Below are 13,470 nucleotides of genomic sequence, written 5' to 3'. Positions count from 1 at the left end.
AATTCTTTGATTCTTTATGTTGTGAAAAAGTAGACCACTTTCACGTGCCCGTTCAACACTTTTACTTATAGAAGATACTTATTTGATCCTGGAATACAAGGCGAAGACACTAATCAAAATTTCAATTTCAATGGGCACTACCTAAAACTACTCCGTGAGAGCCCGACTTTAGAAGAAAAGACTGTAGAAGAGCTCTCTTTGGGAAAGACTGCTTATGCGATCATTTATCCGCCTTGACTCCTCGGGTGTGTTCTTTCCTTTCTCTCACTCTTATTTTATATTTATGTTCTTTCATTGAGGACAATGTATGTTTCAAGTGTGGGGGAGGGAACAATTTACTTTTCTTTATTTCATTCAATTTCTTTGTTTTTGTTTGTATTTTTAAATGAAAAAATGCATGTTTTTTCCCGTGGTTTTTGAGTTACAATTGTGAGTATTTTCTCTGTTCTCTTGATTAAAGAATTGTGGTGTGATGTGATTGATTCTTTTTATGCATTCTTAGTATGATATGTATGACAAAACTCTAAATTATACATCATTTGTGGTAGATCAATTAACCTTGTGAGATTTTGAGCCTTTTAATGGATAACATTCAAAAATCCATCTTTTTCTTTCTTGTGTGATTCACTCATGTCTGTTAGTCTCTAAAACTTGAATTGACTCTTGTTGATGCTGTTGTTTACTTGTGCACACTGATATGATAAAGACAATTTTTTTAGCCAGTTAGCCAAAAAACCAACCCTGAATAATATCATCCCTTGTTTGAAACCCCATTGAGCCTATTATCCTTTTTTGTTTGTTTAAAACTCATTACAAATCGAGAAGTGAAAAAAAATGTTACCACCTTATTCGAAGGGTAAGAGTCTTGTTTAGAGTTGTGTGGGGTTGAATAATTATGTTTGTAATATTTCAGAAGTAGGCAGAAAAAGAAAAAAAATGAATGGAAAAAATAGAAGGATGTCAATACATGTAAATACATACTCATTCTGAAAAGAAAAAAAAAAGAGAAATGAGAAGAGAAAACAGTTTCTATAGAGTTGTTGAAATGAATGAAATCTTTTATAAATTTAACTCCCGCAATTTCTTTCAAGTCTCTTTTGTCTCTTTGAATTTTAGCCTAGTACCCCCTTAGGATTTATCTCACCCTTACATTGACTACGTTACAACCAAATAAAGGTCCTTTTGATCATTGTGTGCATGCATTTCAATTGTGAATGTTAGAGTCTTTTCAAACTTATGGTAGTACTTGTTGGTGTAAGCCCTAGAGGCCAATACATTTTGGTACTTGTATCGAATAATAAAAGGCATTCTCTTTATTATGGTTGATTAATAAAGTCCCTGGAATAGATAGTATGTTTAATGTATTAGGTGTGACTTAATCATGAGAACACATTAAACATAAGGACACTATTCTTAAAGTATCCGTAGTCGAGCTTTAGTGTGAAGTGGGATAACATTAAAGCATTAAGACTATTATGTTTGTAGACTGATGATCACATCTCATGGATCATGGATAAAGAGTTATCAAGTCTTAAACATAGGTATGAATATTAGGAGTAATATTTATACCGGATTGACCCGCTATGAGAATACTATATAGAAAGTTATGCAAGGTGTCATAAGTTATTCTCATGGTGATAATAGTGTATTCCACTCTTCGACCTGAAACCACTATGGACCCTAGATGTAGAGTCGAGTGCTTTATTGCTGATCCAACGTTGTCCGTAACTGGATAACCATAAAGACAGTTGATGGGTACTCCACGAAGCATGCTGAGGGACATGAGTGACCTAGATGGAATTTGCCCATCCTGCATAACAGGATAAATGTCTATGGGCCCAATATTGAACTGAACAAGGATGACACGGTCTATGCCTTGTGTTCAATATAGACATAAGGGCAAAAGGGTAATTATACACATAAGTATTATCACAGAAGGAATTGTCAGATCACATGACACTTTCGTGTCTTGGGTAGCAGTAATGTGTTGCTAGATACCGCTCACTGTTTATTATATTAAATGTGTGATTTAATATAATTGCCAACGTCGCGAAAACCTACAGGGTCACACACAAAGGACGGATTGATGAGAGATAGAGTAACTAAGGAATATCGTAAGGTACGGTACCCTTAAGTGAATTATAGAACATCGTAAGGTACGGTGTACTTGAGTAGAATACGAAATATGGTAAGGTACCATGGGCTTAAGTGATTTTGGGCATATCATAAGATATGGGCCAAAATACACTTAAGTGGGCTTTTTAGCTTGAAGCCCACACAAGTGGTTCTATAAATAGAACCCTTGTGCAGAAGCAAAAATTGAGGTTGCATTATTTTCGTTTTTCTCTCACTCTCTCTCTCTCACTCAAAGCCTTCATTCGTACCAGCTAGCACTGAGATTGAAGGAACCCGTTCGTGTGGACTGAGTAGAGACGTTGTCATCGTTCAACGTTCGTGATCGCTCCGTGGATCTGCATCAAAGGTTTTGATTGTCACAAGAGATCTGCACCAAAGGTTTCAGTCGTCACAAGAGGTAAATATTCTATCACTGATCATGACCATTCGTAAGGATCTCTAAAGGAGAAAATTTTAATTTCCGCTGCGTTTTGGACCACAATTCTCCTTCAGTGGTATCAGAGCCACTTACGAAACCATGAATCGGATAGGTGTTTAATTTCTGTATTAATATGATTAAAAGACAGAATGAATCAATTAATTAAACGGGTAATTAAATTTGGCATCATGAGTGTACGAGTTGGATGATTGATGTTGACTATGCTTCGGAACCGACATTAGTATGGTGAAGCAGCGATACATCGATAGTCCATAGGTTACGCAATTGAGACCGATCAACTTATATATGATATAAGTAATCCTAATGCAAAATACGGTATATGTGATATACTGTTTCTGTTTCGTTCATTCGAACACTAAATGATTGTTTTCCTTTGAGCGATCAATGGTCATTTGCTTCGGAATCCGACATTAGTATGGTGAAGCAATGACCTGTTGATCAATCATACTGAATCAACAATCGAGGTGTGTTTGACGGTCTGAAATTGGCGCATTAGGGTTGGTGACGGCGCAAGGGTTGTGCCGTCAAGGAGTTGTGAATTTAGGGCTTTTTGGAAGAGGTCCGTAGATTGTTTCAAAGTCCTATTAGTTTGGCCGCATGAAGCTCGTGTGACGAGCGTAACAGGCGTAACAAACTGGATGCGTGACGGTCGTAACACGCCCATGACGGTCGTCACACTCACATTGCCTGTGACGGTCGTCACACGCCTGTGACGGTCGTCACACTCCCAGAGTCAAAATTTTGGGGTTCCTGTTTTGTGATTACGCAAGGGTTGTGTTCATGCAAAACAATGTCCATTTCAAATGATCGGTCGCCGAAATTTAATTTGGTTTTAATTAATTAAAGGAATTAAAATTTAATAATAACAATGTGTTTATTATTATTGCCTTGTGGTGATCAGTTATGACCTTAGTTGTCCTTTATTTTGTTTTGGGTTTTTAAATACGACCTGCGTGTCGTGCCTCTCCTTTTGATCTCTTAATGTAACTTCTTTTCTCATCTCAAACCCTCGTATGTAAAACGAGTTTCTTCTGGAATGTAATGTTATGAATAAAGAGAAGAAGACAATGTTATGAAGAAAGAGAAGATTTCAATATCAAAGGAGGACAATCTTGAAGATCTTGCTTGGAGAAGCTTAGAGAAGAATTCAATATTAAAGGAGGACAACCTTGAAGATCTTGCTTGGAGAAGCTTAGATCGTTGTAGGTTAGCTTAGGTTCTCTCATTGGCTTGGGAGAACAATTGCGCTAGGGGCCATAACTGTTTCATTTTGTTTGTATGTATGTTGATGCATGTGAATATATGTTGATGCATGTGAGAGACGATTTATATGATAAACAAGCCGGTGAGATCATAACAATTGCAATTCCCTCAAACTAAAATATTAAGTTTATGCTTTCCAAGTTTTAGCACTCATCAAGACTAGTATCGGATAATGTAGGTTTCACCAAAGCGAGGTGCATGTTCTATATTAGTAAGGTGCGATGGGATAATTGTAATATCCAACTGCTAAAACAATGGGTCAAACTTAACTAAACAAATTATGATGATATTATATATGTTTGCTTTCCAAGTTTTAGCACTCATCAAGACTAGTATCGGATAATGTAGGTTTCGCCAAAGCGAGGTGCATGTTCTATATTAGTAAGGTGCGATGGGATAATTGTAATATCCAACTGCTAAGACAATAGGTCAAACTTAATTATAATAATATCATATATGTTTTAGAAGCAAGAGTTGGGAATAATCCATATGATGGATTGGAATAAGGAGTTATTCACCCAACTGAAATTTTCGAGAGTTGTATGAGATACAACTGGAAGGAGTTCCTACCTAAATAACCTAGTTTTGTGTAATCCGCCTACGCGGACTTAGAACGAAGTGAAATATGGATCTCGACCCGCTAGAAAATCTTCCAACGGGATTTTCCGAATCAAATGATGAGGGTCATTTGTTTTGAGTAAAATAGTGGGAGCATATTTGATTAAAGGCCTAATTAAATATGTCAATGATACTTATATTTTCTTAATCCTTATGTAGATAACCATGACAACAAACACCTCTAACAACATCTTGCGATCAATCCTTGACAAGGAAAAATTGTCTGGGACAAATTTTCTGGATTGGCACCGAAACCTGAGGATTGTCCTCAAACATGATAAAAAGCTGTATGTCTTGGAGACACCTGTTCCTGAAGAGGAACCTCCTAGTTCTGCACCTAAGGCAGAAAGAGATGCTTATAAAAAGCATGTCGATGATGCCAATGAAACTGCTTGTCTCATGCTGGCTACCATGAACTCAGAATTGCAAAAGCAACATGAGAACATGTCAGCGTTCGATATGATCGAACACCTGAAGCTGCTCTATCAAGAGCAAGCAAGGCATGAGAGGTTTGAAGTTTCAAAAGCCCTTTTCCAAAGCAAGTTAGCTGAGGGAGCCCCTGTAGGTCCCCATGTACTCAAGATGATTGGGTATGTGGAAAACCTTGAGAGATTGGGTTTTCCCCTCGAAAAGGAACTTGCGACTGATTTGATCTTGCAATCGTTGCCAAATAGTTTCAGTCAATTTGTCCTAAATTTCAATATGATTGATATGGACAAATCTCTTCCTGAACTGCTCGCCATGTTAAGAACTGCCGAGCAGAATCTGAAGTCAAAAGGGAAGTCCATTCTGATGATCGGAAATGGAAAGAGACATAACAAAAGGCCCACTAAGCATGGTGATAAAGGGAAAGGCAAGGAAGTTGCCAAACCCAAACCCACTGTTGATGCTTTGAAGCCTAATGGAGGCATAGCAAAAGAAGGCACCTGCTTCCATTGCGGTAAGACCGGACACTGGAAGAGAAACTGCCCAAAGTACCTGGAAGATAAGAAGAATGGAGTAGAGACTTCAACTTCAGGGGCTGAAAGGGAGTAGAGATTTGGTAAAAGGTGAAGTTGACCTACGAGTTGGCAATGGAGCAAAGGTTGCTACTTTAGCCGTAGGATCTTATTAACTTTACCTAGTGGTTTTATAATTCAGTTAGAGAACTGTTATTATGTATCTGCAATTAGCAGGAATATTATTTCCATTTCTTGTTTGGACAAGTTTGGTTTTTCATTTATAATAAAGAACAATTGTTGCTCAATTTATTTGAATGATATATTCTATGCTACTGCACAAGTGAGCAATGGACTATATGTCCTTGATCTCATAATGCCAACTTATAACATTAATACTAAAAGGATGAAACCTAATGAGTTAAATCCATGATGAGTCACGTTGATCTTCCAAACTCCATTTGCGGACATGCACTATTGACAACAGCTTACACACTTAACCATGTTCCATCCAAAAGGTTAATAAGACACCATATGAGATATGGAGTGGTAAGAGACCACATATGTCTTACATAAAGATTTGGGGTTGCGAGGTTTATGTGAAACGACAAATTTCAACTAAGCTTGAGCCCAAATCTGACAAATGCTTATTTGTGGGGTATCCTAAAGAAACAAAAGGGTATTACTTCTACAATCCTTCTAAGGGCAAAGTGTTTGTCGCTCGAACTGGAGTTTTCCTAGAAAAGGATTTTATTTCCAAAGGAACCAGTGGGAGGAAAGTAGAGCTTGAAGAAATTCAAGAATCACAAAGCATCGACACACCTATGGAGGAATTGGAGCGGGAAACACAAGTAGTTGTGTGAGAGCAACCTGCTCAAGTAGAACAAGACCAGCGTAGGTCAGGCAGGATACGTCACCTACCTGAGATATATGGATATCTGATCAAGGTGATGTATTACTCATGGATCAAGATGAGCTTGTGACCTACTCATGGAATCTTCGTTTTGATGAAACAGTAAAACAATATGGATTCATCAAGAACGAAGATGAGCCTTGTGTCTACAAGAAGGTTAGTGGGAGCATGATCGTATTCCTGGTATTATGTGTAGATGACATATTACTCATTGGAAACGATGTCCCTACCCTGCGACAAGTAAAGTCTTGGTTGGGGAAATGATTTTTTATGAAGGACCTAGGTGAAGCAGCCTATATATTAGGAATCAAAATCTATAGAGATAGATCATGAAATGCTTGGCCTAAGTCAGAGTGCATAGACAAGGTGCTGAGACGCTTTAATATGAATGATTCCAATGGTAATGTGTTTTGCTGAAATGGTGGCGCTGTGAGCTTGAAAAGTTCAAAGCAAGATACAGTTGTTGATTCTACAATTGAGGCTGAGTATATTGCTGCCTCAAATGCAGAAAAGGGAGTTGTTTGGATCAAAAGTTCATTAGTGAACTTGGCATAGTCCCTAGCATTGTGGATCCCATTGGTCTCTATTATGATAACAATGGTGCTATCGCACAAGCTAAGGAGCCTATATCTCACCAACGATCCAAACACATACTTAGGCGCTATCATCTCATTCGAGAGATAATAGATAGAGGAGATGTGAAAATATGTAAAGTACCTACACTTGACAATATAGCTGACCCACTGACAAAGCCTCTTGCGCAGCAGAAGCATGATGGCCATACTAGATCAATGGGCATACGGGGTGTGCCTGATTGGCTCTAGTGCTAGTGGGAGATTGTTGGTGTAAGCCCTAGAGGCCAATACATTTTGGTACTTGTATCGAATAATAAAAGGCATTCTCTTTATTATGGTTGATTAATAAAGTCCCTGGAATAGATAGTATGTTTAATGTATTAGGTGTGACTTAATCATGGGAACACATTAAACATAAGGACACTATTCTTAAAGTATCCGTAGTCGAGCTTTAGTGTGAAGTGGGATAACATTAAAACATTAAGACTATTATGTTTGTAGACTGATGATCACATCTCATGGATCATGGATAAAGAGTTATCAAGTCTTAAACATAGGTATGAATATTAGGAGTAATATTTATACCGGATTGACCCGCTATGAGAATACTATATAGAAAGTTATGCAAGGTGTCATAAGTTATTCTCATGGTGATAATAGTGTATTCCACTCTTCGACCTGAAACCACTATGGACCCTAGATGTAGAGTCGAGTGCTTTATTGCTGATCCAACGTTGTCCGTAACTGGATAACCATAAAGACAGTTGATGGGTACTCCACGAAGCATGCTGAGGGACATGAGTGACCTAGATGGAATTTGCCCATCCTGCATAACAGGATAAATGTTTATGGGCCCAATATTGAACTGAACAAGGATGACACGGTATATGCCTTGTGTTCAATATAGACATAAGGGCAAAAGGGTAATTATACACATAAGTATTATCACAGAAGGAATTGTCAGATCACATGACATTTTCGTGTCTTGGGTAGCAGTGATGTGTTGCTAGATACTGCTCACTGTTTATTATATTAAATGTGTGATTTAATATAATTGCCAACATCGCGAAAACCTACAGGGTCACACACAAAGGACGGATTGATGAGAGATAGAGTAACTAAGGAATATCGTAAGGTACGGTACCCTTAAGTGAATTATAGAACATCGTAAGGTACGGTGTACTTGAGTAGAATACGAAATATGGTAAGATACCATGGGCTTAAGTGATTTTGGGCATATCATAAGATATGGGCCAAAATACACTTAAGTGGGCTTTTTAGCTTGAAGCCCACACAAGTGGTTCTATAAATAGAACCCTTGTGCAGAAGCAAAAATTGCGGTTGCATTATTTTCGTTTTTCTCTCACTCTCTCTCTCTCTCACTCAAAGCCTTCATTCGTACCAGCTAGCACTGAGATTGAAGGAACCCGTTCGTGTGGACTGAGTAGAGACGTTGTCATCGTTCAACGTTCGTGATCGCTCCGTGGATCTGCATCAAAGGTTTTGATTGTCACAAGAGATCTGCACCAAAGGTTTCAGTCGTCACAAGAGGTAAATATTCTATCACTGATCATGACCATTCGTAAGGATCTCTAAAGGAGAAAATTTTAATTTCCGCTGCGTTTTGGACCGCAATTCTCCTTCAGTACTAACTTTCATGTTGTGTTTTGAGTGTAAACAGTTAACCTAAACACTTGAGAGTTGAGTGAATTTTATCCTGTGAGGATCTTATTGCTTTTGGATGTACTCTTTGGGAATCTGTTTTCCTATCTTCTTTGAATGTAACAAGAAGTTGCTCACTAACACGATATTCTTGAAGCTTAGACTTAAAATTTTGCTTGCACCTTATATCTTGATAAACTTTGGAATTGCATGTTTTGTTTGTTCTTGTTTTTTCTGCTTTGAATTTTGGATTTATAATTTTGCCCGGAGTGCAAAAGTTTAAGTGTGGGGGAATTTGATCAGTGCATTTTGATGCACGTTCTTCTACTATTGTACTTAGACAAATCTATAGTTTATTATATTATTTTTACTATTTTAGTGTGTTTTAATATTTAAGTTTATTTTTGACTTTATTTTATTTTCGTACTTTATTTTCAGCATAAATAGTTATTTCATACCTTATCACTATGCAGATCATAACTTGAGCTACGAGAATCAGATTAACGCGTTCTAATAGGCGTTGAAAAGTTGAGAGGTTAAGCTAAAAGTTTCATGTTGAAGTCAGAAGATGATTCAGAGTGAAGAATGGTATAATAATTCATTTTAGTTCCAGACTTTAGAAAATAATTAGTTTTTGGGCCGATTTTATATTTTTTCGGATCGGTTGCTATTAGACCCGATTTCCCTTTCTCTATTTAAACAACTTAGTAGTTTTAGGGTTGAGGGATTCATAATTCATGAAATAGAGAATAGGGCATATGAATACCATATGAATAGGAAGAATTGAAAATTGATATTGAGCGAATCCGTTATTCAACTCATTCAAATGAAATTACAGATTGAACGAAGAACCCAACTTAATAGTTCTATTATATTTACCTCCCATTACAATAACATCTTTCAGTTTGGATAACAATAACTACACTCTCCTCAATGTGGTCAATTTAACGACAATCCACATGGATAAAATTTAAATTTACCCCCTTTGAAAATTTTATTGTCACAAATAATACTACAATTGAAGACATTTACAACCCACGTATCATCCATATTCGGAAGATGATTGGAAAAACTAAATTAAACTAAATTGCATCAAAGATTTAATTACTCGCCTTTCTATCTATCCACATTCAAAATCCTAGTCTCTTTATTAGTCACATTAGTGTTTCCATCATTAACAATTGTAACCTTTGTCACAATCGTGATAAGCATAAATACATTCCTTTTTTTTCATGATGGTATTAACTTTTTCATTAATTTCTTTGATGTTCACACATGGATATATATATATATATATATATATATATATATATATATATATATATATATATATATATATGGATAGCTTTTGTTTAATGCACTTAATGAGATTAAAGTCTACTGCACATGTTTTAGTAAAATATTTGTTTCTCATATTAAAGGTTAATTTCGAATTTCTTTCGAAAGACTTCATACTAATAAAGGTCTTGATTTTTTATTTTAAACTTTCACAAAATCCATGATCAAACCTCTTTTACACTAATACTAATGCCCATTTTTTACATTTTTCTTCTTCATAATATTTTTAAAGGCTCGTAAATTGTTTATTGGGGTGGTAAAACGGATCTAATTCGTTGGATATATCCGTTTTTCCTGCACTGCGGGATGGGTCAAGGATTTAGACTTTCATTCTTTAATTTGTTCGTCCCATCCGTCTCGTTTTCTTCATGGGTTTTTGCAGGCACAAACCTTTATATAAATATTTGTGTTTTTAAACTTAAAAGAAGGAATGTCTGCGGGCTTTCTCCGATCCGTCCTTATTTTTTGTGGGACGAATCTAGATTTTAAACCTACATCCTCAACTATATCCGCCCCATCCTATCCTATTTTTTTTGTGGATTTTTATGTGGCGTGTCTAAACAGGACGGACAAGCTCGTTTTTCACCCTAGATATTTTTCCCAAACTTAAATTAAATGATAGTACATTGAAACAATTTAAACATAAATTAGTTTATGTAGAGTTTACCATCCACCTCTCTTTATTTATAATTTTTTATTATAGATTAGAACTTACTAGTATACTCTAAAACACCTCTTAATTCATGTAGATAATTCAAAAACATCTACAAGAACGACATAGAGTGGCTGTCACATCCATAGTTTGGACATGAAGCAATCTCATTGGCTAGAAAAAGTTGAACACTAAATGAGAACTTTGGACTTTGCCACATTGGCATGCAATTAATCGATTCCCACCAATATCCTCCATCATGAGAACCAAATGATAGCATGAGAGTTAGAGTTATCGATCATGATGTCTTTTTATACCTTATAATTTACACATCATTATGAATGTATGAAAGAAATAACTAAAAGATGCATGCTTATTAATTAACATTTTTTAAATAGACCTATATATGAGATGAAAGGATGACAAGTAAACACATGTAACAAGGGGACCATTTATCATATTTTTGTCTTAATGTTATTAAGAGCACTTTGTCACACTAAAGAAATAACTTTCTCCCACTTATTTTTCCTTTACATGTGAGCAAAATGACCTAGAAATTAAAGTTAGAGGAATGAGGAATCCAAGGTATAAAAACCAAAGCCAAAAATTCTTTTTTTCCCCTCTCAATATAAATGGTAGGCCTTTTTGTACAGAATCAAACTCTTTACTATCCCTTTTTGTTAAGGAATTTCATACTTTTTGGTTGTAAAATAAACTATATGCTTGTGGGGTAACCCTAAAAAGGAGTTCAAAAGCAAGAATGATTCTGAGTTTTTTTCAGATATGGTTTTTGAGATTTTGATGCTGAATACGAGACATATATCACTAAGATTTTAAGTCCTTGTGGCATTCATTGTCCCCATTCTACAGAAGATTTTTGAAAAAGAATAAAAGACAGATAATAAAAGAAAAGTAACAAAAAGCAATCCCTTTGCATTGCAGACAACCAAAATGATGGAGACACAATTCAACTCTATACGTAAAATTTGATAAAAAAAATTGATATTACTGCAAAGTTTAATTAGTAAAAAAGTTGAAACTATATACCTTAAGTTTTGGATCAATTTGTCTTTTCTATATAATTATTATGTCGTGCACACAAGTCCCAACCATATGATCATTTTGATTTTGGCTAATGAAATTAATAATTATAGTATACTCATAATTAATAATGTTCTAACATGCTTATATGTATGTAATTATATCTTTGATCTAGATCGCTAATATATGTGAGGTTTGATTTGGTTTTAACAATTTATAGATTTATATACTAAAATTTGACAATTAAATAGCTTAAAACAGATTAATAAGTAGCATTTTTTTTTCTATTTTAGAAGGAATATCGTTTAAGATTATTGTACATAAATTAATTTTTTAAATAAAATAGTTAAAAGACAAAAGACTCTTAGTAAATTAATCTTATATTTATTTATGAGTTTCACTCATTCATAAATATAAAATAAGATTTTAGTAGTGTAATAATAATAATAATTAAAAAATAAAATTAAAAAAATATTATACCATAAAAAGTGAAAATGACACTTATATTAAAGTTACCGTGACATTTGTTGAAAAAACCAGAAATGGAGTGGTGAAAAACAATGTGTTTGAAAAAGATGATGATAATGTGAATAAAGAGAGATAGAGAAATAGAGAAAGATTGAGAGAATTGAATCATATGGCATTAACCTTTCAACTATGACATACAATGTCTATTTATAGGGTACAAATTGGAACAACAAACAGGCCCAAAAATAACATAAAAAAAAAACAGAATTGCAATAAAACAGCTTATTTCTAAAACAACTTATCCAATAAGTTGTTTTCACTGCAGTGCTTTTTAAAGCTTCTGTCAAGCATTTGAATTATTAAGGACTTCCAATACACCACCTTAATTCAAATGCTCCACACTCATCATGCTCAACTTCTTCACAAGTCTCTTGAACACATCACTTGTTACACCTTTCGTTAACAAGTTCGCGACTTGTTCTTCGCTTCTGCAGTACCCTAAATGCAATTGTCCGGAGCTCACCAATTCTCTCAAATAGTGGAATCACATTTCAATATGTTGGCTCCTCCCATGTGCTATGGGATTCTTAGCAAGGTTTATCGCTGAAATGTTGTCCACAAGTAGCAAAACAGCCTCATTTCTACTGCTGTCCAACTCCTTACATAGATTCACCAGCCACACAGCTTGGCATGCACACATCGACGCTGCTATATACTCGGCCTCGAAAGAAGAGAGGGCTACAACCGGTTCCTTTTTCGAACACCAAGAGATTGGTGTCTTACCGAACATAAAGAGATACCCCGCCGTAGACTTTTGATCATCCTTATCTCCGCACCAATTGGAATCGGTGTATCCGAGTAACTCACAACTTCTACCCATGTCGCATGCCGAAAACAAAATTCCACAACCAAGAGTACATTTCACATATCTAAGGATCCTCTTAACTGCTGCCAAGTGTGATACCTTCGGCCTCTCCATGAATCTACTCGCAATACCGACACTAAACGCCAAATCTGGCCGCGTATTGCACAAGTAACGTAATGATCCTATCAATCTCCGGTATTGAGTAGGATCCACATCTTGTTCTTCTTCACTCTTGGACAGCTGTAATCGTGTCTCGGCTGGTGTTGTTGCAGCATTGCAATGCTCCATATCACACCTCTTCAGAATTTCCATGGCATACCTTCTTTGGTGCATGAGCAGTCCCAATGTTATCCTTTGGAACTCTATGCCTAAGAAGTATTTCATGATACCAAGATCACTCATTTCAAATTCCTTCATAAGCTCTCCTTTGAACTTTGAAATGTTCTTTTCACAGTTGCCGGTAATCAACAAATCGTCCACATAAAGACAAAGAATGATTGCTCCCTCACTTGCATCCGGTTTCACCTAAACTCCATGTTCGGATACGCATTTCTTGAAACCA

The 13,470-nt window shown here is 35.8% G+C and overlaps 1 protein-coding gene across 1 annotated transcript; it reads right to left on the bottom strand.

The window, feature by feature from the left end:
* Nucleotides 1-12,587: 12,587 nt before the first annotated feature.
* LOC127123118 (secreted RxLR effector protein 161-like) lies at nucleotides 12,588-13,220 on the bottom strand. Its single transcript, XM_051053375.1, has one exon. The coding sequence runs from the start codon at nucleotides 13,218-13,220 to the stop codon at nucleotides 12,588-12,590; it is 633 nt and encodes a 210-aa protein (XP_050909332.1).
* Nucleotides 13,221-13,470: the final 250 nt, after the last annotated feature.

Source organism: Lathyrus oleraceus, chromosome 2 (genome assembly GCF_024323335.1).
Source record: "Lathyrus oleraceus cultivar Zhongwan6 chromosome 2, CAAS_Psat_ZW6_1.0, whole genome shotgun sequence".
Classification (NCBI taxonomy): domain Eukaryota; kingdom Viridiplantae; phylum Streptophyta; class Magnoliopsida; order Fabales; family Fabaceae; genus Lathyrus; species Lathyrus oleraceus.
The sequence above is the reverse complement of the archived record's forward strand: the minus strand, read 5'-3'. Positions and strand labels throughout refer to the sequence as shown.